Source organism: Labrus mixtus, chromosome 5, assembly GCF_963584025.1.
Source record: "Labrus mixtus chromosome 5, fLabMix1.1, whole genome shotgun sequence".
In the NCBI taxonomy this organism is placed as follows: domain Eukaryota; kingdom Metazoa; phylum Chordata; class Actinopteri; order Labriformes; family Labridae; genus Labrus; species Labrus mixtus.
In genome coordinates this window covers 27,713,635-27,737,664 of record NC_083616.1, presented here as the reverse complement: position 1 = coordinate 27,737,664, position 24,030 = coordinate 27,713,635, and the positions used below count along the sequence as shown (strand labels likewise).

General features: G+C 43.5%; 1 protein-coding gene across 1 annotated transcript; it reads left to right on the top strand.

Moving 5' to 3' along the window:
* The first annotated feature begins 348 nt into the window (after window positions 1–348).
* LOC132974836 (phosphatidylinositol 3-kinase regulatory subunit alpha-like) lies at window positions 349–22,947 on the top strand. The gene is made up of 17 exons (XM_061039123.1): window positions 349–555; window positions 3,685–4,161; window positions 4,489–4,618; window positions 6,662–6,754; window positions 6,869–6,940; window positions 7,772–7,888; window positions 7,985–8,183; window positions 9,213–9,295; window positions 14,175–14,280; window positions 14,619–14,717; window positions 15,087–15,267; window positions 15,361–15,486; window positions 16,610–16,752; window positions 17,944–18,120; window positions 18,217–18,291; window positions 19,525–19,695; window positions 20,355–22,947. Exons 2-17 carry the CDS (start codon window positions 3,970–3,972, stop codon window positions 20,542–20,544), a joined length of 2,154 nt encoding a protein of 717 aa, XP_060895106.1. The 5' UTR covers window positions 349–555; window positions 3,685–3,969; the 3' UTR covers window positions 20,545–22,947.
* The last annotated feature ends 1,083 nt before the right edge of the window (window positions 22,948–24,030 follow it).

Below are 24,030 nucleotides of genomic sequence, written 5' to 3'. Positions count from 1 at the left end.
GCGTGACAAGAAAGGTCCCTTGGTCAGAAAATGAATCTGTGACCTTGTAAGCCCTCGTAAAATATCACTATTAAGTCGCTGGATCTTTGAAACGCATTAATTTTGCATCACATGTGCCCGCTGAGTATTTAATTTTGAAGGGCATCCGGAACTTGCCACGTCTGCGCTTCACGATGTTATATAATGTGTTTATGATAGCGAAATGTACTATTTCAATGTAGATTTTTAAGTAAATAATATACATTTTTAACCATGAGCATTTTGTTATGAAAGTTTATAATATTTTAAGTTCTTTGAGTTTGATTCGCTTTAAGAGTCGTTTTATTTTGGCAGTCACTGCCGGAAGTGCTATTCATAATCTCGTAGTTGACAGCGAGCTAGCATCAGAGGTTCAGACGGCTGATCCACGAGTGTTTCTATCTTGGAAATAATCGATTGGATATCGGGGTATTTCAGTTTGGAGAGCACCTGGACGTCGTGTCTCCCCCCTTGCTCAACAATGGCGTCGGCTGTTTGCTCTGCTGGAAGATATACCTGTTGAAAAATCCCCAAAAGGTGAGGCGTTCGCGCGACTGACACAAGCTAACAAGCTAAGCTAGCATTGGCATGCATTGTCGTTTCCCGTTTCCTGGAGGGATTGAATGTGTCTGAGCGACTTGTCTTTGCTTTTATGACACTGATTTAATACATATATTAATATTAACTCACAGGTTACAAGTAAGAGAGTCTAACTGTATTTATTATTAACTTTTAATTTGCTTGTTTGTCGCCTTTGATTGGAAAGTAACGAATATTTCATTACGTCCAGTTTTCCTTGTATTTAACTGTTTACCTAAAAGAAAAGCAATTTAAATTTGTATTTTTTTTGTGCATTTAAGATTAAATTAGTTTTTTTAATAACACTTAAATAATTAATATTGTAGCCAGCTAACTATTTTGTTTATATTTCGACCTGATTTATTTAGACTGTAAACGCAAAATCTTTCTTTTAAATACGATTAAGTCTGTTTACTTTCTGTCTCCAGACAAGAACTGATGTCTGAATATCTGATAAAAAAAATATAAATAACATTTTCTTAATACATCAGTCCTAAACCGAATGTTTTAAAGTCACATGTGATGTTTTATCTTGTATTTTGATCATTTACAGGTGATTTAGGATAAGATAATCTTTATTGATCCCCTATTGTGGGAAATGAACACGTTATATAGTATCAATTATAGAGAACACTAATAATGAATAACATAATTAAAAGGAAAAATAATAAAGCCAAATATAAATATATGTTATTTAAAATACTTTTGTTTTGATTTATTCCTAAAAATATAATTAATAAAAAAAAATGCATATGAATAGAGAGAGTGGTTGCTGTTGATCTCACAGAAAATGAATGTACTAGATGAAATAAACACATATATTTACATACATAAACATACACACACATCTATTTTGGCAGGGAAAACTGAGCTCAAATATTTTTTAATTATTTGTTTTTAATTTCATGCTTTCCATCAACGGGTCTTACAAGCTTTTACCAACCAAAATAATACCTTAACATTTAACTTAATTTACACTGAGCTCAATTTTTTGGCTGACTATTTAATTCAGTCCAATCGTTTTTTCGTTTTTCAGCTATGTTTGTGTGACGATATTATATCGTCTCAATGCCGCCAAGTATCAATATTTTTATTATATTAATTAATAGCAAATGTGCTTTTATAATGTGTAATTTCTGAAGGGGTTGCACAATTATTTTTGATCAAGTTGCATTGTTAAAAATGACTTCTGTCGTTTGTACATGTTTATGTTAAAGTTGGATCAGACTGAAATACCAACAGTTCAGATTGTGAGGAGCGTGCTGCCTCTGACAGGGTTTGACTTTGATCACAGTGTCGTCGGTCTGTGGGCTCGACTCCCCGTGGTGTAGAATTAAAACAGGCCGAAGCGAATAGACGGATATTTTTTGACAAAACAGTTCTTGATTTAGTTTAGTGTAGTTGACATAATATGCAGTTAAAAAAGCGTAATCGCAATATATTGTATTGCAATTCTCAGCACATCGCAAAATTTTTAAAATATCTTATGGTGGGGCCGCTGGTGATTCCCACCCCGAGCAAATAAATCAAATATGAATGAAAACAGTCTGAAAAAGCTTAATTCAACAGTTCATTACACTGGATTTGTTCTGCTTACATTTCAGTCCGACTCCTTTTCTCTGATCGTTAAAACAAGTTACTTATCAGCATTTTTAAACTCGGCTTGTTCTGCTTTCATTTTCATTTATTAAACACGCCTGTGTCAGTTAACATAAAGCAAAACATGAAACAAACATCGGAATCGGCAATCGGCTAATATAGTTATTCAAAATGTCGGTATTGGCGCTGATTTTCCCAAACGGTGCGTCTCTACTTGTATCTTATCGCTCACACAGCGGAGATCTGGCTGCACATTTGTCTCAGTTTTTGTTTAAATCCCGTTTTAAAGTTCTGCAGGGTGAAAGACGACGTTTGGCCTCTTTTGTAGGATGAGAAATGTTTGTGAGAAGGACCTGTTCATCTTAAATAATATTCAAACCCAAACCTGAAACCATTTCTCCTTTTAGTGACAAGTCTATAAACTGAGGATAGAAAATTCCTTTCATATTCATGTTTTTTTGATCCAGCAGCTTCTGAGGGATGTGTGCGTGTCTTTTTTTATTTTTTATTGAGTCTATTGACTGAAACATGATCTACCTCTCCGTTTGATTATTGATTAATTATTTGAAGTAGAAAATGCTGAATGCTAATGTTTTTTTCCCCCAACAAAGATTGTAATCATCAATTCGATCTGCAGATTATTTTCTAGGTTATTAATCAGCTTCGTGATAAAGTCAGAAATTGTGAAAAGAAAATCTTTACAGTGTGTGTTTGTTGCATAAACACATCACCGAGCTGCTCGATCTAAATTTTGTTGTATTTTACGACATTGTAGTATTTGACAGTCTTAATGAGCAGGTAGTTTTCTGTCTTTATCGGTGTCTGAAGGATCCATTGATTTTTCATCGATCGATTGTTTTGGCCTGAAATGTTTCTGTCCGTCATGTTTTCACTGCTGAATCCGTGGCTGTTTTCGAAACCACGTACAACATACTACTATCTCAATCAGTATGCAGTATATACTGTATACTAGGGGTGCAAACGAGTACTCGTTCATTACATAATAATTGGTTACAATTTTTTTTTTTTAATCGATAATCGTTTTGTAGTCCACATTTTTGTAAATGTGGGTTCTAGCTCTGCTTGTCCAGCTGTGTCACATGCACTGTACAGTCTAAAAAGCAGGAAAATCTGAGGTGGTAAGACTTGTAAATATATGAACATGTCATATTGGTTCATGCCCATAATGTGGCAAGATATTCAGTCACCGCCATCGACGAGTTCAAACAGCTGCGCTCCGGCATTTTGATCTCTGACCTGGCACTTTGCATTGTGGGAAACAGTACGCGAGGTAGACTGGTCCGATGCATACTGTACATTTTTCCCGAATCAGTATGACATCCTGGTATTTTTGGCATACTGCAGATCTGGCAGTTGTTCACATTTTGGCCAAATCAGTATGAACTAGTAGTATAGTATGCGGTTTCAAAAAACAGCCCGTGTCTCCTCCTGCTCTTTGTTAACTTTGCCCCCCCTCTCGTGTCACAGGTTGACCCGTCGCCTCCCCAGATGTGGCCGCTACCTCTGCTGAGACTTCTGTTTATGAACAGCGAGGATGCTCTGATTGGACGCCTGTGGCTCGGCCTGGAGGGATGACAGGACTTTAGCAGACATGGAGACAGGAGAGACACACAGAAAGCTGAAAACGCCATATTCACGTAGTCTAGACTCTCCACTTTAATCCACTCAGGAAAAGAGAAACCTCTTATTTTTATATTTTTTTTATTCAGAGCAGTTTTTTGTTAGTTATTGTGAAGCCATACAGCCATCAGGATGAGCTCCGAGGGCTTTCAGTACCGAGCGCTGTACGACTACAAGAAGGAGCGGGAAGAGGACATCGACCTGCACGTAGGAGACATGCTGCTGGTCAGTAAGGGGGCGCTGCTGGCGCTCAACTGCAGCGTTGGAGCCGAAGAACGGCCGTCAGAGATCGGCTGGCTGCCGGGCTTCAACGAGACCACACAGGTATGACGTCTGCTGCACATGTTAGAAAGTGCGCAGACAGTTTTACAGAAATTATAAACTTCGATTGTCACATACTTTTTGATCCCACGTGTCTTTAAATAATACTATCTAGGTTTTAACCATTAACACTCACGATCACTACAAAGCTTTAAAAAGCCGTACCATTCACACCCTACGATAGTACTTGAACAAAATAGAAAGAAGGGCCGACAAATTAGTTCAATTTATAGAAAGTAGGAAATCAAAATAAAATCACGTCCAGTGTCGTCATCACACAGTTTTCGTCTCACACCTCTAATTATCCTTTTTTTATATTTTGGCCGACAGGAGAAAGGCGACTTTCCGGGGACGTACGTGGAGTTTGTTGGCAGAAAGAGGTTGTCTCCGCCCACACCGAAGCCACGTCCACCCAGACCGCCGTCTGCAGCGTCGGTGAGGACCGACTCCGAGTCAGAGGGTGAGTACGAAAACATCCATCAGGCCGCTGATCAAACCGGCAAACGAGCTCTGATAGGTTGTTTGATGGAGGCAGTACGTCATGATATTTTACATTCAAGATAGATTATTACAAGCTTCAGTCACAAGAAGGAAATAAAGATACTGATCGAGATCAGAGACAGGAAGTTGTGTTTTAGTAGATAGAGAAACGTAATGTTTTAAAGTCGATCACAGCCAGATCTTGTTGCAAAGAAGAAGTTTTCACCCTGAAAACAGCTAAATGTGACTCACACCTCCGTTTCCTTCAGCTGCTTCCTCAGAAGCACAGAGACACACACACAAACATGGACGCACGCATACGCACGCACACGCACGCACACATCTTACGAGGAATAAGAGGTATTTTCTTCTAACATATAGAAGTTTAACCACAGGATGGAAAACACATTGTAGAAAAAAACCACACACACACACACACACACACACACACACACACACAGCTGGTGTTTGGTCGGGGTTGTGGTTGCTGACTGAACAGATCTCAGCTCTGTTCTGCTGCCACCAGCCTACCAGAGAACACAGGAAGTGTGTGCGTCTGATTTACTGTAGTGTGTGTGTGTGTGTGCTGGCTGTTGTTACCTGTCTGTTTCACACCACTTTAAAAATCCCCTCTGCTTCCTGAGGCTTTAACTTTAATTCATCATGAACCCCTCTAAACTCTTTCAGCCCCACATATGAAACATTGTGAAGTCGTTACGTTTCCTCAGCTGCAAATTTCCACCTCATGTTTTCTCTCCCTGATCTCCTTCATGTTCATCATCATCATAAGCTCCTCTCAGATCTGAAGACCCTTTTACATTAAGCAGGCAACAGTTTTACATGTCTCGAGTCTCAAAACTCACCTGAGGCACGTTTAGCCTAAAGCCACGTTTCTCTGGGCTCACAGGCCGGACCTGAAACATTTCTGAGACCACGGCAAACCAAAAGGTGTTGCAGCGACGCAAGAGAAGTGGTTCAGATAGAAGTGATTGTACCCGACCTAAAAAGCCTCTGCATGTTTCTAATAAGCTCCACAAGCAGAAACGTGCTCAAACTAGGATCAATATTGGAGATGCTTTTGAAAAATGGAGAGAGGTTAGAACGCAGAAAGGTTTACAGACCGATGCAGAGCTGGATAAACACTGAAGCTTCAGAGTCCACCACATGGTGACCTGAGTGAGCATCGACTCTACAGAGGAGGGGGGGAGAGACAGCTCTCTACAATGTTTAGAATTTAGACTGCAGTACCCATTTTAAACACTAGGTAATAGATTTAAATTTGAATGAAGGATAGTATCAAACAGTACAAAGAAACAACAGTTATGTCATTAGAAAGGTGGGTAGGGGAGGAATAAGCCACTCAAAAAATCGAAATAAGTTTGTCTGCAATGTTTGATCATTAAACTCTACACATTATCTCATGTTGGGTGCCAGAGATCGTCTATTTTTTGTTTACTTAAATTGTATTGAAGTTAAAATGGTAACAACGCATTAATTCATCACAGTCTTTAATAACAGAATCAGCAGCTACTTTAAATGTCGTTGAAATGAGTGACACTTTGGGACGTGCTTTACTCTGCAGGTCAACGATGTCAGATTGCTGAGTGTAGTTAGTCGTGCAAACACCCGCAGCCGTCTGTCCACGCAGGTTAACGTAAACATGCCTGGACTGTGTTTGTTTACACATCGCTCCGGTAGAGAGGTTATAGGTCAGTTTACCTGGGCTGCTTCTATGTGACTCGTCCACTGTGCTGATCGGGAGAGCAAGCCATGAATCCTAGCTGCAGCCCCGACTAGTGGCGTCTGGCTGTGTTACAGCTTTGACGCTACATTTAACTGGTCGACATATTGATAATTAGTTTAATTGAAGAGTAACTCTGGTGACAACTTGCGAGGGTGATGACATTTAACTTCATCCTCAAATATCTGGAAACACATGAATTTAGAGTTTTCTTTCCCCTCCTTCACACGTTGATCTGAAGAAAATGTTTTAACAGTTTATATTTATTGTGTTTGTATTCAGGCTTCGTGTTGCCCGACCTCCCGGAGCAGTTTGGACCCCCGGACACGGCCCCTCCCCTCCTCAGCAGACTGATGGAGGCCGTAGAGACCAAAGGTATCAAAACACAAACACGTGTGTGTGTGTGTGTGTGTGTGTGTGTGTGCGTGTGTGGGTGTGGGGGGGTGTGTGTGTGTGCTCACGTGTTGTGTTGTTTGTGTGATGCTGCAGGTCAGGAGAGTCCAGGTGTGTATCGCAGTATGAGCGGAGTAGGTCTGGACACCCGGCAGCTGGCCGACACAGGTGAGGGAGAACAAGACCAGGTTGAAAGGAATCAACATGAAATCAAATTTATAAATGGAGGGCGTTTTCACACCTGAAGTTCGTTTGCTTTGGTCTGAATCATTTACAAGAGGACCAAAATGTGTGATGCACGAGGAAAATGCTCCCTGATTGGTCAGACTTTCTTGTAGTTAATCTCCATGAAGTAAACAAAGACTATCTGTCTCCTGATTGGCTGTGGCTGCTCCAAAGATGCTTTACAACTACTAAATGGACAGACGACTACACAGAGTGATGTCAGCTCTGCTCATCGGTTTTTTATACTTCTACATTCAGCGCTGTAGGCAGACGATACAATTTGAAAATAACACGTTGATGTTCTGGAGTTTATCAAGACCGTTGAGGAGAAGGAGCTCGTTAATCCTCCTGAACCAGGACCTGCTCGTCCACCCAAACTGTTTCTGAAGCTCAGTCAGGTCTAACTGTGGTCTTTAACACGTTCAGTAACGATGAACAGAGAGGACAGGTTACTTCCTGCGGTTGGGTCGGGTCGAGGTCGGTCCATGCTCTTACAAACGAACCGCATCAGTCTGAATAAGAGCGGCTGTACGGTTGTTTGGTCCACACCAGGGATTGAGTGACGGCTTTCACACCAGCAGAAACGAACCGCACTAACTTGACAAACGGACTTGAGTTTGTTTTACCTGAGCCACACAGGTGTGGTGTGAGAACGCCCTTACTCCCAAGAGAATACAATTTTTTTTAGAAGATCATAAATGTTCTTTATCTGTTCTGTAAAGAGTCGTTCTTTTGCTCCAGTTTCTTTCATTTGAGGTGCGTTTGTTTTTTCAGACCTGGAGCCGCTGGAGGTGTCGTCCCTGTGTGACGGGGTGGTCCGGTTTCTGCAGGATCTACCCGGTCCTGTCCTCCCCTCATCACTGCAGGGGGACATGGTGCAGGCAGTACAAGGTCAGATTAAAGCAGACCCCCCCTTCCCCCGTGTCCTGAGATGTTGTTTGTAGACTCTTATTTTTAACAGTTTTCTCCCCCTCTATCCGTCTGCAGAGGTGCGGGACCTGGAGGATTGTGCTCAGGTGCTGCGGGGAGTGGCTAGCTCTCCGTCTTGCCCGGCTCAGTACGGCCTGACCCTCCTCAGCGTGATCCGCCATCTGGCTCGGCTCTGTCTGCACGGCCCCAGGAACCAGCTGAGCCCCCGAATCCTGGCTGAGAGCTTCAGCCCGCTGCTGTTCAGACAGACTCCAGGGTCAGTAACAAACACACATTTGTCTTAGTATACCTGCGAGGGCCCACACACGGAGCGCTGCTCTCCCCCGCTGGAGTTGCCTGTCCTGTACCGTCTCTGTTAGGGGAGATCATTTTGTCCCCCCCATTACGCCTCCATGACACTCAGATTAAAGGTGAAACGTCACAGGGGTGTAAATATCGAATAGGTCTGAATGTTAATCAAGATAAACACGCTCCAGCTTCTACTTAACGAGGACATGGCGCTCATTAAAGGGGTCATATTATGCTTTTTCTAGTTTTATATGCTCTTTAGTGTGTTTTCCAAGTGTCCTGTGCATGTTTAGGCACATCTATTTGCAAAAATTCAAAGTCCGCAGAAACGCGGCTTCTCCTACGTCCTCCTGTTAGCTGCATCATTAGCTGCATGTAACGCTCGGTTCTAGCCCCCCTCGGAAAAAATGTGCCAGTGTGACATCTTGTCAGTGTGATATCACTGATCTAAGCCCAGCAGCTCATGATGCACGCCCGTTCACTTCTGTAGCACGCCCACGATATGCCGTAGCCTGCGGTAGCACAGTAGTGCTAAGGTGCTAATGTTTTTGCTACCTTCGGAGCCAAAGTGGCTGCAGTCCCAATATGGTAAAAGAGGCGGGACATTTCAGAGAACCGTGCTGAGCAACTGACCAATTACGGCAGAGCCGACAGGCCGACCAATCAGATCAGACTTGGCACACGTGGGGACTCTGAACGTTGGCACTTCAGAGCCTTAGAGAGAGAGTCAGAAGCGAGCCGGTGCATGGAGCGGCATTACATGAAAACAGACACTTTTTTAGAACTTTAGCTATTGTGAACATACTTTAGTAGGTATATAGATTAAATATATGAACCCCAAAAAGGGCAGAATATGACCTCTTTAAGTCAAGAACACAGGAGTGACCAATTCTGCTGTTTTAAACACGTCGGAGGTTTTTCTCAAGAACAAATTTAAGAAGATACCGTTTGTCTCTTTGTGATGCTGTTAAATCTCACTGTTTCTGTTCTTGTTCAGATCTGAGTCCAGTCTGGATCCTCTGGTTCAGGTCCTGGAGGTTCTGATAACCAGCGAGCTCAACATGCACCAGGCTGCTCCAGGTACGAGTGTGTTTATGAGTGTGTAGGTTATAAGGGAGGTATGAGGGTGTATGCGTGAGTGAAAGTATGATGTGTGAGGAGCATTGGGGAGCGGCCTCTCCCCGTCTCCCACAATTAGGAAGCGGGGGCCCAGGGGTTCCCAATCCATGACCATACCGTGATATCCATCTTCTCCTATCTCCCCCTATCCCTTTTTCAAGCCTGGCGCATTCTAGGCCTGTGAAGGCTGTTTCGTCATGAGCCTGGGACCCGGCCTGAAGAGTTCTGCCTTTTAATATGTTTTTTTTTTTATTTTTAACCACTGTAACTTTTGCTGCTTTGCTAAAGTGCTCATGATGGATTAAGCCGGGTAGGTAATATTAAGACTTCACTCCCAGGTTTTTTTTTTTTTCTCCGACCGAGGAAAAGCATCGCCCTCTTGTTGTCCCTCCACATGGTGTGTGTGTGTGTGTGTGTGTGTGTGTGTGTGTGTGTGTGTGTGTGTGTGTGTGTGTGTGTGTGTGTGTGTGTGTGTGTGTGTGTGTGTGTGTGTGTGTGTGTGTGTGTGTGTGTGTGTGTGTGTGTGTGTGTGTGTGTGTGTGTGTGTGTGTGTGTGTGTGTGTGTGTGTGTGTGTGTGTGTGTGTGTGTGTGTGTGTGTGTGTGTGTGTGTGTGTGTGTGTGTGTGTGTGTGTGTGTGTGTGTGTGTGTGTGTGTGTGTGTGTGTGTGTGTGTGTGTGTGTGTGTGTGTGTGTGTGTGTGTGTGTGTGTGTGTGTGTGTGTGTGTGTGTGTGGTTTCCCACGATCGTGCAGCCCTGATTGAAAAGTCGTAGTTGGTAAATTTGACACTTGATCTTTCTCAAGCTGCGTGAACATAAAACCTGAAGGCGCCCCGTCAGTCTGACTCACGACGTTACGACTTCTGTTTCGTCCTTTCAAATCGTATTGTTCAGGTTTTATCGGGAAGATTCAGGCCTGCTCTCTGCCGCTTCAAATCCTCCACCTCCTCTTTCACTTCCTCCAAGAGCGTGGAAACGGTGTTCTAACACGCGGCCCGTCACTCTCACAAGTCACAGCTGTTGCTCAACCTGACGAGCTGCATGTCAGATGGTTCGAATGAGATCACGGAGGAAACAAAGGAACGGATGGAAGAATAAACATAACGACGTTACCTAACAGGAGAATATCTGCAAAGGAACCTGAGAAGGAATCTGTGTAATGTTATGATCTATCTTGCACAATTTAAGGTTTAATACATGAAGGATATACTGTAAGGTATGAGCGCTGAAACTCGGATCTCATGGCGCCTTCATAAGAAAACGTCAGGTGAAGATTCACCGCAGGTTACAGACTCCTCTGACAACTTCTGTTTCATCTGCTGAGCGGTGGAGATTCAGGGTACAGTGAGAGAGTGTGGCTGCTTGCCGCCTCGTAATTTTTTGGGCCTTTTTGCCTTCATTGGATCGAACAGCTGAAGAGAGAGAAACAGGAAGTGTTGGGAGGAGAGAGTGGGGGGGGGGTGACATGCAGCAAAGGGCCCAGGTGGGATTCAAACCCACGGCCACTGGCGGGCACAGTTCCATATTCAGCTAAAGGTTTCGGGGCGTCGTGTGAGGGAGTAGAAGGTCGGAGAGGGACTGAGGGGGCGATGGCGTGGAGGGATTTGTTAGTGAGGAGGAGTATTTGAGATTTTTGATTCTGGATCTGGTTTGGAGCCAGTGGAGGTGGATGATAGTTGGGGGGATTTGCGGCAGTGGAGTTTTGGACATTTAGAACCTGTCTTGGGTTTTGCTGGGTACCCCAGACTGGACTCCATCACAGTAGTCCAGACGGGAGGTTATGAAGGCGTGGATGAGGGAAGAGGGTTTCTGCCATGAAGTCGGAGTTGAGAGATATTTTTCGAACGGAAGTTGGCAGATTTAGTGATGGATTGAATCTGTCTCGCGACGGGCAAACTGTCGAACTTGACGCTTCAAAATGATCGTCGACAAACCAAATCACCCGCTTGTTCCCGACTCTGCTAATATCGGCTGGTCGATTAATCGGTCGGGCTCTAGTTAGCATTGTCATTAGACAGAAAACAGGTTCACAGAGGGGATGATGTAAGTCTGTAAAAAGGACGCCATCTGCTTCTGACTTCCCTTGTTCGTGGTCGTCATGTCCCTGAATCGAGGCGTACAGACATGGCGGCAGCAGGTAAAGATTTTGCAGCACCGCCAGTGACCAAATAACAAAAAACTAACTTATAATGTTATGGACACTTTTTATAATTATTATTATTTTTTTTGTATTAATCCATCTGTCAGCGGCTTCTCGTTCTGTCATGCAGCAGCTCTTTCATTCATTCATTGGTTCATTCGTTCAGGCTGTGAGTCAGTGTGTTCATCAGCCACTTGGTCAGACTGAAACGATGACATCATCCGTCCACACACTGAAAGATGCAGCAGAGGAGACGAAGGGAGGGGAGGGGAGGGGAGGGGGGTGTTGCCTCGGTGATATCACTGCCATCGCAGGATTGGCTGGGGGCAACGGTGATGTCACACATCTCCAAGCTGCTCTCCTGAGCTTTTGAACCGAGGCTGGTGCTCCGAGAGGGAGACGGACGGACGGAGAGAAAGTTGCGTCGTTTGAAATCTTAGACACTGAAGACCGCTGCAGATTTGGATAAATGAGAGACAGAGAAGAGTTCGAGGCTGTTAGTTTCTCAGCAGAGATGAGAGTGTGAGAGGTCTGTCTTCAGGTGCAGAGAGAGCCGGAGAAGACGATATCCTGCTGGTTCCTGTTATCGGTGCATCTTTGATATAAAGTGACAGTCGAGAAAAAAGATAGAAAAAAATCCAGATCAGTTTGGAGATTGTAGGCCGGATACGTTTCCTTCCCAGATGACGTCAGTTTTTTTCCGCGGCAGAATCGGAGCACTCGGCTGTAGGCAGGACGCCATGAGACCCAAAACAGGAGGATCCGGGTTCAGTTTCACCTCTGAGGTGTGTGTGAAGGTTTAGAAGCGAACATGGAGCGAGAAGATGGAGGCAGGGCCGAGGCCGAGCCGCTGAGAGGACGAGACAAGATCCTGTGCTACATTCAAATGCAGAGTCCAGGTAGGAGGTCAGACCTGAACCTGGAGGACTCTCCCCTGCTCTTAGTCTGTTGTGGATTTACAGCTGACTATCCTAAAAGGCATTTCGTAAAATTGTGTTTTGATGATGAATGGTGTGAATGCAATCGCTTGTTTCTGCATTTAAAGGGTTGTTATGTTGTTTTTAAACCTGTGTCCCTTTTTTAAGAGAATCTGGGCTCTAATTAACGTCTACTTTTTAAAGTTTTGATTGCCTCAGCAGACAGCTGCAAAACAGGCAACAATGGCTGCAACGTAATCTTAGGCATGAGCAACAGGTTTAAGTTGTTGTTTATGTCCCTGACAGGATCAGATTGTTACTTAAAGGTTCTGAAAACATGACAGAAAGGATCCCTACTGAGACAGAACTTCTTTTGTTTCAGAGAAAGATGCATTTTTTAAAAAATTTTAAGACGCTGCCGTTTGATTGCTCTCCTCAAAGCCTCCAAACTCCATTTACAAAAACTGGAATTTCCCCATGCAGGTCTCAGGACTTTCAGCCTCTGTAGGTTAATCTGTGTGTTATTGTGTTTAAATAAATATCGTGATGCATCTAAAATGATTCTTTAAAATCCCGAAGACACACAAAAGCAGACTAAAACTAACCAGTCGACGCCGCTTTAGACGAACGTCTCCTGCGTTCTGCGAGGTAAAATTGCCGTTTTTGTCAGTGGAGTCTGTTGGCTTTGAAGAGAGCGATGTAGTCTTCCTCTTTGTCGAAAAGGTCCGTCTCTGTAGGGATCCTGTCGGTTATGTTGTCAGACATTTAGTGCAACAATCTGAGCCGTTCAGTGACGTAAACGACGACTTCTAGTGGACGGTCGTTGATCGGGAGCATTTCACCCCAGGGTTTGTCTTGCAGGCTTTGCAGTTGAGTTCTGAAGCTGATAATGTAGAAAAAAAATTTACTTTCAATTTTTAAAATGTAACGAATCATTTACCAGAGAAGGTAGGCGGCTTTAAGGCACCCCCACACGGCCGTTTTGGACGCCCCTCGGTTTGCCAGGCAAACGGCAACAACAGGGTTTTGCAGTATGGGCAGCAGGCCAGAGTCCGAGGACCGGAGGTTTCGGGACGTGGTGTGTGAGTGTAGAAGGTCATGGAGGGATTTCTTAGTGAGGAGGAGTATTTCGTATTTCTGGATCTAATTTGGAGCTAAGGAATGTGGGTTTGGGTGATTTGCAGCCGAGGACCCTGACAGTGGACGTATAGAGCCCCTCTAGGGTTTTGCTGGGTACCCCGGACAGGACTCCATCACAGTAGTCCAGATGGAAGGTTATCATAGTCTCATGTACTCCAAACCTTAGCGATGCCTGACGGTGCTTTTATTTGTCTGCATCTTTATTTTTATTGATTTGTCTTTTAATAACAACCCCGTCCCCATCGACTCTCCTCGCTCCACCTCTGATGAATCTGTCGTCGTTAAAGGAGTCCCCACAATCTCAAGCTCTGCAGACAAAAATAAAGAGTTAAAGATGTTTCTGCATTATGTGGTTTCCCCTCTCCTGACTAATACAGGAATGTTATGATGCTATTTTGTTTTTCAGGAGGATGTATACTCTTAAATATGATTATTAAACGAATAAATCCCCGTCCCAGCGTCGGCTCCTCTCCCATTCTGTGGGAGACGTGACGAACGTCGGCTGCAATTTGAATGGTCGGCCCCTGATGAACAGCAGCGTGTTACTAAATGTAGTCCTCGTCATGTGATTTGGTTAAAATAAATTTTTAAAAAAACAGACGTTTAAAAAGACATTTAAAAATGTGTCTCTCTGTCTTTGTTGCAGCGCTGCCTCCTAAACCCGTCAAACCTCCGACTCCAGCTCCTTCCTGCAGCTTCAACAACAGCATCTCCCTGCAGGACGCCGAGTGGTACTGGGGAGACATTTCCAGGTAACACACACACACACACACACACACTGCCTTGCTGAGCACTGACCAGAAACATCCTGTTAATTCTGGGTTTTTTTTGAGGTGAATGAAAATAAACCAATATTATTATTTCCAGTAACAGTGACCCTTACAGGAATGAACACAGAATATTTGATTTCAGGTTCAACAAATCGCCCCTCATAACATCGACAACAATGTGGTCGTATTCATGACTTTTCAAAGCTGTTTTAACTTCAGGCTGCAAAATGGCGGCGCATGATGACATGAAAGGAGAGCCTGTAGTGTCCCAGTGATGTGGTGCTTTGTAAAACAACGTGTTCCTCTCTGTGTGTGTGTAGAGAGGAGGTGAACGAGAAGCTGAGAGACACAGCTGACGGCACGTTCCTGGTCCGAGACGCTTCCACCAAGATGCACGGAGATTACACTCTGACCCTCAGGTAGGTCGCCTGTTGGATTGAGTAACTGAACCTTAGAGATTCGGCTGAAGTGCCATCAGCAACTACCTCAAATCAACAGATCAAAAAATAGTTACTAAAAGTGCGTCTTGTGCACCCGATTTAGTTGTTAATCAGCGGTTCAGTGACTTCCTGGTTGTCCGACCAGACTTAAAGAGCAGCGTCCTCCTCGACTAGTCAGGAAAAGTGTTTGGGAGAGAACTTGTGTAATAATGTGTCAAAACATAAAGATATGATGGAGCTAAAATCTGTTTGACTTCCTGGTTGTAAGGAAGTCAAACAGATGTGATTTGTTTGGATGTGATTCTCCCGCTGGTTGGGTTTACAGATGTTTATTCTCTGATCCTTCAGGAAAGGAGGAAACAACAAGCTGATAAAGATTTTCCATCGGGAGGGGAAGTACGGCTTCTCGGACCCTCTGACATTCAGCTCGGTGGTCGAGCTCATCAACCATTACCGCCACGAGTCGCTCGCCCAGTACAACCCCAAACTGGACGTCAAGCTGCTCTACCCGGTCTCCAAACATCAGCAGGTGTGTAGACTGGATTTCACACCACAACCCAAAGACGGGTTAACACGTCTGGTTAGACATGTTGTTGATGTTTCTGTTGTTGTTGATTTTCAGGACCAGGTGGTGAAGGAGGACAGTATCGAAGCTGTGGGGAAGAAGCTCCACGAGTATCACCTTCAGTACCAGGAGAAGAACCGAGAGTACGACAGACTGTACGAGGAGTACACCCGGACCTCGCAGGTACACGATAAGTACATCACAGCCACTGTCACACATGAACTCCTGATGCTCTCGGTAGTTTCAGGGACATTCAGGTCCTCAAATGTTCAAAAATGAAAAATGATTCACGCAAAAAAGATGCTTTCACGTGTCAGAAACACTCGTCTAGTTTTGGTTATTTGTATTTTTTTGTGCCACTTGGGCACACACACAGACCACACATGTTTAAGTCTGGGCGAGAGCATGACCTTTCTTTGGCATTGGTCTAACCAAGTTGCTGCAAACGAACAAGAGCAAAGCTAGCGATAGAAAATTCAGTCACGCAGCGCTGCATTTCTTTTTTTAGTCTTCTGAAGTGCCCTCGTCATGTCTCTTAATTACCACTAGGGGGCATAGTTTCCTCCATTTGAGAATCACTGATTCATGCAAAACCTCGGCATGAAACGACAAAATCGTTGATTCAGTGTGAAGATGGAGAAATGTTAGGGTCTGACGCCCTGCTGCAGGGACACGTCAGGAGGTAGGTCTGCAAAAATTCAAAAAACAAGAGGCAGAAGTGAGAAAGTAAAGTTTAACCTCGAGACTTTTTACGAGAGTTTGTTCACAGGTTTAGTTTTTCAATTTATTGTAAAAAAAATTCAGACAAATTCACTCAGCATGACTGACTCTTCCTGCCTTCCTCTTTCTCCTCCCTCATCCTCCTCCTCTTCCTTCTTCTCTCCTTCCTCTTCCTCCTCCTCCTCCTTGTCCTCTCCTTCTTCCTCCTCCTCTCCTTCCTTCTGCTCCCCCTCCTGCTCCTCCTCCTCTCCTTCCTCCTCCTCGTCCTCTCCTTCCTCCTCCTCGTCCTCTCCTTCCTTCTCCTCCCCCTCCTCTTCCTCCTCCTCCTCTCCTTCCTCCTCCTCTTCCTCCTCCTCCGCCTCCTCTTCCTCCTCCTCCTTTCCTACCTCCTCCTCCTTGTCCTCTCCTTCCTTCTCCTCGTCCTCTCCTTCCTCCTCCGCCTCTCCTTCCTTCTCCTCCCCCTCCTCTTCCTCTTCCTCCTTGTCCTCTCCTTCCTTCTCCTCGTCCTCTCCTTCCTCCTCCTCCTCCTCACCCTCCTCCTCCTCCCCTCCTCCTCCTCCTCCTCCTCCCCCCCTTCATCCCCCAGGAGATCCAGATGAAGAGGACGGCCATTGAGGCGTTCAACGAGACCATAAAGATCTTCGAGGAGCAGTGTCAGACCCAGGAGCGATTCAGCAAGGAGTACATCGAGAAGTTTCGTCGAGAGGGCAACGACAAGGAGATCCAGAGGTAGGCTGTTACCACGGCAACTGTGACGGAGACCTTTCTCTTAAAAACACACACACTCGCTCACTCGCACACAGATATGAAGGGGCCCCAGTTGCCATGGCACCAGAGGCTGCGGGAAGAACCCAGCTGATGGTGAGTGTAGGTTTGATGGTCGAGTGTTTGATCCTAATTTCTCAAACTTTATACCAAAAACAAAAACCTTCTGAGCAGTTTTTAAACTGAGATTATATTTAATCTCCTGATTTGTTTCAGGCGAGTTTGTATTTTTTACATTGAGAGGTTTCAAACACCAAAATCTGCTCGTTAAGACTTTGTTATTCTTTACATTAAAAGCTTCAGCTTGAAAAGGTTTGGATGTTTGAACTCTCCCTGCCACTATTCCTTTGTTTAAAGTTTTACACTCATTTCAAAATGAAGTGCATATTACTTTATTTATATTTCTGTCTAATGTCAACCTCAGTCTTTGCCCAAATAAAGAACTGAGCTAAATTAATAAACAGAAGAATTTCTTGATTAAGCTTTTTATAAAGCATTATTTAAAATGTTTGATTTAAACTGATTGTATAAGATAATAACAGAATAATATAAATGTGCAGATTTAAATTATTAATCCAGCCGTATGTTTCATAAATCTTATCTGGGTCTAAGTCACATTAACAACTGTTTTTTTTTTTTTTTTATCTTCCAAAGCCAAAAAATAGTAAGAAGTAAACCTTTAGAAGCCATAAGAGGAAAACATATTCTGAGGCAAGACATGATGTAAAAATAACAGAGTCGTCTATACAACGCTATAATGAGAATATCTGTCTTTCTATGAATGCTACGTGTAGTTGAACAGAATCTCAATCTGAACTAAAGAGTGGTGAAGAACATACTGGAGAACAGGAAACATAATGCAGCAGGTTCATTAGAGCACGGAGATGGTAGCGGTGGCGTGCAGACAGTCTATGGTCGTGCAGCGATCACAGGGAATAAACGTCACCACCCTCTCCCACTCGCTCCAGGTGAACTCTCCTGATTATATCCTGCTGCGTTCTCACATCAGCTCACTCTGACTTTCTGCAGAAACAATACGAGGAGGCTGGAGGAGAAACTCCGGGTGAAGAGAGAAACATTCAGGAGATTAATGAGAGTGGGAACAAGGCCTCTGTGTTGAATTAAAGACTGAAGTATGTCACTTTATTTTGAAAGGATCATGGAGAACTACGACAAGCTGAAGTCTCGGATCAGTGAGATCGTGGACAGTAAGCGACACCTGGAGGTGGACCTGAAGAAGCAGGCGGCCGACTACAGAGAGATCGACAAGAAGATGAACAGCATCAAACCAGACCTGATCCAGCTCCGCAAGACCAGGGACCAGTACCTCATGTAAGAAACACGCACAACCAGGAACACGCACACAACACGGCTGTCTGACACATCACATTATGCTAACCTGTGTGTGTGTGTGTATGTGTGTTTCAGGTGGCTGACACAGAAAGGAGTCCGTCAGAGAAAGCTGAACGAGTGGCTCGGCCTGAAGAACGAAACCACAGAGGAGTAAGTTTGTCTGGAAATGTGCCCAAAGATTTTGGACTTTTGCTGCCTCCTGGTGGTAGCAAAAAGAATTACACCCTCACCATTCGTTAAATTGAAAACACAGATTCAAACTTCTGTGTTGTAACCTTACATCGATACTGACAACATCCTGCAGGGCAGTGACATCAAGTGTCAGTGTGTCAAATAGATTTTACTTTGGCAGCATGCCGCTGGAATAAGAGCATTATATAGTCCTGTAGTACTCGAAATTGGTCTTGGTCTCAAGACCATTCTAAAGACTTTTTTGAAGGTCTGGGAATTGAAAGCATTTTGACTCGATCTTGTCTCGGTCTCAGACTGGACCGACTCCGGATTTTAAATCAAGACCACCACTGACTTAATTTTTGTGATTAAAGGGAAAACGCCACAAATAACTTAAATTCATTCATAATTCGATTTTTATTCCCCTGGTTATGGCCGCAACCTTCCCGGTGTTACGGTCTAAGTGAGTGACACGCCCCCTAAACACAAGATGATGATTTTTCCTTGATATTTATGGTTTTGGTCTTGGTCTTGTCTCGGTCTCAGAGTACTCTGGTCTCTGGTATGTTTTGGTCTGTGTTAGTGTGGTCTGGACTACAACACTAGCATTGAAATAAAACTTACTTGATCTTCAGAGGGTTAGCTGGTGTGATGCAGTGACATAAAGAAGTCATTGTACAGATAAATAAAAAAGACTCGTAAGAGGCAAAGCAACAAAAATAGAAACTGCTGAACATTTAGCAGAACAGCCGCTATCGTGACAAAAAGTTAACGTGTCGTTCTTTAATCATAGAATCGTTTATTTTCGCTTTGATTCAGCTTTTTTTAACAGTGAACTTAAGTTAAATGTCTTTAAACAAAGCTTTTTATGAAGCCTTTGGCAGCATCTGGAGCTTTCTCAGGGTGAAGTTGACTTTACATGTTGGTGAAAGATCTTCCAGAAGTTATTGAGAGAACGTTTAAAACGTATTCTGTGGATTTGTAAAGCTTCAAACATGAAGTTTTCACATTTCTGACACTCTTTAGACGACATGTAACTTTGGGAACAGCCCTCGTGTCTTAATTAGAGGTTATATGCTTTGGCCACCAGGGGGCGTCATCGGCCCGCAAACACAGCTTCTGTTATACGTCTGAATTATTATAGGAAGATTATTCCAAGCAGGTGTGTGTGTGTGTTATCCTCTGCTCACATGTCCCCCCTCCTCCTCGCAGTGAGTACAGCATGGTGGAGGATGAGGAGGACCTTCCTCACCACGACGAGCGTCTGTGGCATCTGGGAAACATCAACAGGAACCAGGCGGAGTCTCTGCTCCGGGGGAAGAGGGACGGGACATTCCTGGTCCGACACAGCACCAAGCCTGGCTGCTACGCCTGCTCTGTGGTGTAAGCCTCTCTTTCTCCCACTCATCCTGTTTGAAAGCGAAATCATGACATTTTACATTATCTTTTTTAATTGTGAATAGTAAAAGGTACAAAAGTTTTAGAGTTGCTTCAGTCAATCGCTAAAACCAGCAGCCCACACGCCATTAACATCATGTTTCAGGATCTTTGATTCCTGATCAGTCGGTCTCTTGAACTTGTTTGTTTTTGTCACTGACGGGCTCAGAATGGGCCGTGAAGTCCGGTGTACAAGTTGCACTTTTAAGGCGTATTTTGTCATCTACAAAGTGGGCTGCATTTCCACCCAATTTAGGGTTGGGGTTGAACACAATAGAAATCGTCACGCAGGAAGACAGTTTAAAAAAAGTTTTCCTCTCTGAGAGACCTTCATAAACAGACTGCGCTTTGTATTCTGGATTTTTTTTTTTTTTGGAAACTTCATGACCCTTTAGATGAAATGGAATAGAAAATACTTCGGCTACTTTTGAGTGCAAAGGTAGAAATCTGTCTTTGACTCAGGTTAGCAGATATATGAAATCTAAAAACACGATAAAAACAGAATTTAAAAATGTTTAAAAAAAAGAAAAACTCTCTTTACTCATGTTTTAAGTCGGGACGTTTTCCTTCCTGTCTGACTCTGTGTCTCTCTCTCTCTCTTCCAGGGTGGAAGGGGAGGTGAAACACTGTGTCATCAACAAGACGAGCACCGGTTTTGGTTTCGCGGAGCCCTACAACCTGTACGGCTCTCTGAAGGAGCTCGTGCTGCACTACCAGCACACGTCGCTGGTCCAACACAACGACTCACTCAACGTCACGCTGGCCTTCCCCGTCCACAGCCAGCAGAGGCGGTGACTCCCCTAACCCCACTCCCTCCTGTTTGAGACGGTCACCGTGGACCAGCAGTGGATCTCTGGACCCCCCCGAGAACACGTCTCACCATCAGAGTCTCAGTCCCTGATCACGTTAGCTGCTGTGGTGCTGCAGATCCAAAGACACAAACCAGCACTCCCAAGATGAAGCTTTGATTTTCACACGATGGCGGAGGCTTACTCGTGTCTTACTGTGGACGGCATCACGTGGAGCTTTGACTTCCTGTGAGGAGAAACAAGAAAATAAAAAGACTTTAAAGACACCTGATAACTGAGAGTAGAGTCCAGGTATCTAAAGATCAACATGTTCTGCAGTTTACTCGCTTCAGGTCAGGATCACACGGGAGCTTTACTTCCTGTCCGGAAAGATTTGAGACGCCTCAACAGCATATTTACAAGCATGCAGCCCAAAGCGCTTCACAAAGCAAAAAAAGATGGGACATAAAAACACAAATTTACAACTTTAGGTTCGATAAAACGATTAATTGATGGGAAATCAACTGAATTCAGTCAAATGTCAATAAGACCCCCAAAAACCATACTGGGGTATTGCTATAGTCCAACAATGACCCTGTTTACAGCTGGTATCAACATGAGGTTTCAGGGATCTGATCACAAGTGGACAGCACTGCAGTGACAGCGTTCACACTTTGCACTAACGCTGTGTCTCCATGGCATCATTTACATTTGAAAAGGCTAAATGTGTAAATGGGGGGTCTTTAATGTGGCCCAGGACACATTGGCATTCACACTACCAAACCAGTGTGGACCAATGTGTCCCAGAACCACCTCCCAAGTGATCTGATCACCCAGGAGGGATGTTAGTTCAGAGTGTGAACAGGACCTGTGGTTAAAGCTTCGACTAAGGCTGTGAAACTGCTCTCAACCGAAAGCCAGATTAATAATAAAAGGTTCGGAGGTCGCCAGAAGGAAAAAGCGTAACAATCGAATCGTTGACAATCTACAGAATGCTTCTTTGTAGACTTCTGCAGAAACATTTCAGTCAGTCCTGATCGAGCTTAAAGGTTTTTAAGATCTTTATGAACACTTAAAATGTTTGACTTCTCTATTTTTAGCTACTATGATCATCTTCATTCATATCTCAGTATCTGCCCCACACCACCACCACCCCAAGCCTGAAACAGTTAATTTATACAATAAATCCACTCCTTGAGATTTAAATAATCCATGCTTCAAGTTTTGATCTCTGTTTCCTTGTTCACTGGAGAAAAGTCAAAACTTCAGGGTTCTAGCGCAGCGAGAAAAGATTTAAGTTTCTATACGCAGTCTGTACATTTCCTCCTGTAGGACTCTGAGGTTTTGATTTTTAGAAAAAGTGAAGCTCGAGGCTTGTTTAGAAATGCGTCCCATGTGATCACGACCTGTGTGTGACTGCAGATGTTTTAAGTTTCAGTGTCTGTGGAGGAGCGATGCACTGAGCCTCTTCTAGGGTCATGGAGGTCAGGCGTCACTAAACTGAGGTGTCCTGGTTAAAAAAAATGACGGATACTTCCTTCAGCACACTTGAACAGGACTGAATTCTGGACCCACGATGATGTCAAAAGGATAAAATGTTGGACAATCCCGAGAGACTTTTCTAACGAGCACTGTGAGCGACTCTGAACGAGGTTTAAAATGAGGGCGACTCGACTGACCCGCATTTCCACATCAGGAGAAAAAAGAAAAACTGCATTTCCCAAAGATGTGACATTCCCCTTCACCCCCACGCGATTTAAACCCCCCTTCAGCAGTGTTTTCCCCGGTCCAGTGTCTTCAGGTTTGTTTTGGTGTTTTCTGCCTCAGAGTGTCGTTTAATTTTGCAGAACTGACGGACGATTCTTCAATCTTTCATTTAAAAAAAAAAAAAAAGTTCTGACAGCACAAAGAGTTCGTCGTGCTGCATTGAATCTGTAACCTAACACTTCAGGAATATTTCTGGATTTATTTTGGATCTGCTCAAAGGACTCGTCTGATTTTTATGGACAAACTGCAGCCGGCAAACATTTGCTCAGATGATGAAAATCAGATAACTTTTTTTCCTCTTTGTGGATTATTTCTTATTTCCTCTTTTTGTGCATTAACCAGGTACAGGAGACTCTAAAGTATTGAAGCTGGATCACCTGGTGACTTCCTTTTCAACTTTTACCTTTGATGTTTCACTCAGTTTATATATCAGTTTGTCCTGAATTTTCAAGCTCCTTTTCCCACCCCCTCAGATCTTGTTGTTGAACAGCTGCTGGACTCCAATGAAGGAGGAACAACTCAGAACATTAAAAATGATTCTTGAGTTTAACAGGTGAACTCAAATCTGTGATATTAGACAACAAAAGGTGATGTAAAGTGAATAATTCAGGAACCCTGGTGAATAAAACATCCACAAAAATCATCGTGTAACCGTAAGTTTCTTCTTCAGGCGCATATTTAGTGACACGTCTTCAGAGTTTTTTCCTATTTTTTTTTTATTCAAGAGCGTGTTTTCTTTTCATTTTGAGAGAACGACTTGTTGAATTTGCAGCCAGAATTTTTTTAACTTGACCTAAAAAAACCTTTTTGTGTTCTCAAATAGTGTTGAGGAAATACTTGACTTCACACAATAAAAGATTCAGGAGATTCAGGCAGCTGAAAGTGAAGTTTATAAATGATGATAGATTACATGAACAGCACATATAACACAGCGTCCCATTGGCTCGTTATTTATCGTCAACATGATGCTGAGGTCAGGGAGGAGCATGTTACCTAAACGCTTTTGATTTGACACAATAAGAATGTGAGGTTTCAGATAATGGAGAGCAAGCATCTGCCGAACTAAGCCAGATATGAGGGGAGACACAAAGCGACCTTGGTTGTCGTCGTGACGACCTGCCCTAGCAGTACAGCTGTGACTGCTGCCAGGCCAAGGGAGTGAGCTATATGTCTGTACATCTGTACAATTTTGAGCGTCAAACACTGTGCCTTTTCTGAATTAATTTATGGCGGAAATTTCTTTACTATGTATAGGAAATTATAATTATTTTTGAATTACTATTAATTATTCAACTGTATTGTTCATAACTTTCTGCATATTCAAAACATTACAGGTGTTTTGGGATGTTTTTTTAGGAATCATGTACATCTCAAATCAAATCTATTAGAGAATGACTCCTTGTTATAGCCTTAGTATCCAAAATTTAAAACTACATAAAAGCCGTTGTTATGGCTGACTAATCTTTCACTCACTATTTGGAAAAAATGCGGTCGGATATTGTGCGTGTTTATTGCACTTAAAATCAATTGATAGGCAGGCTATATAAAGAATAATATCATCAAGGCATGTAGATTTATAGCCTATAACACAGAAATTTCTTGCGCTCCAGCTTCAACCCTTCTCCTCGCACACAGGCAACTTCTATTCACATAAGACAGCAATGCAACACAATATCGTTGGTGATGAGCAGCCCTGCAACAATTGACAAGAAAAAGAAGATTTTTA

Bases quoted from the DNA above. Each gene is read 5' to 3' on its own strand.
- LOC132974836 (XM_061039123.1), top strand. From the start codon at position 3,970: ATGAGCTCCGAGGGCTTTCAGTACCGAGCGCTGTACGACTACAAGAAG. The intron at 6,755-6,868 runs GTATCAAAACAC...GTGATGCTGCAG, and splicing joins GGAGGCCGTAGAGACCAAAG to GTCAGGAGAGTCCAGGTGTG. The intron at 15,487-16,609 runs GTACACGATAAG...TTCATCCCCCAG, and splicing joins AGTACACCCGGACCTCGCAG to GAGATCCAGATGAAGAGGAC.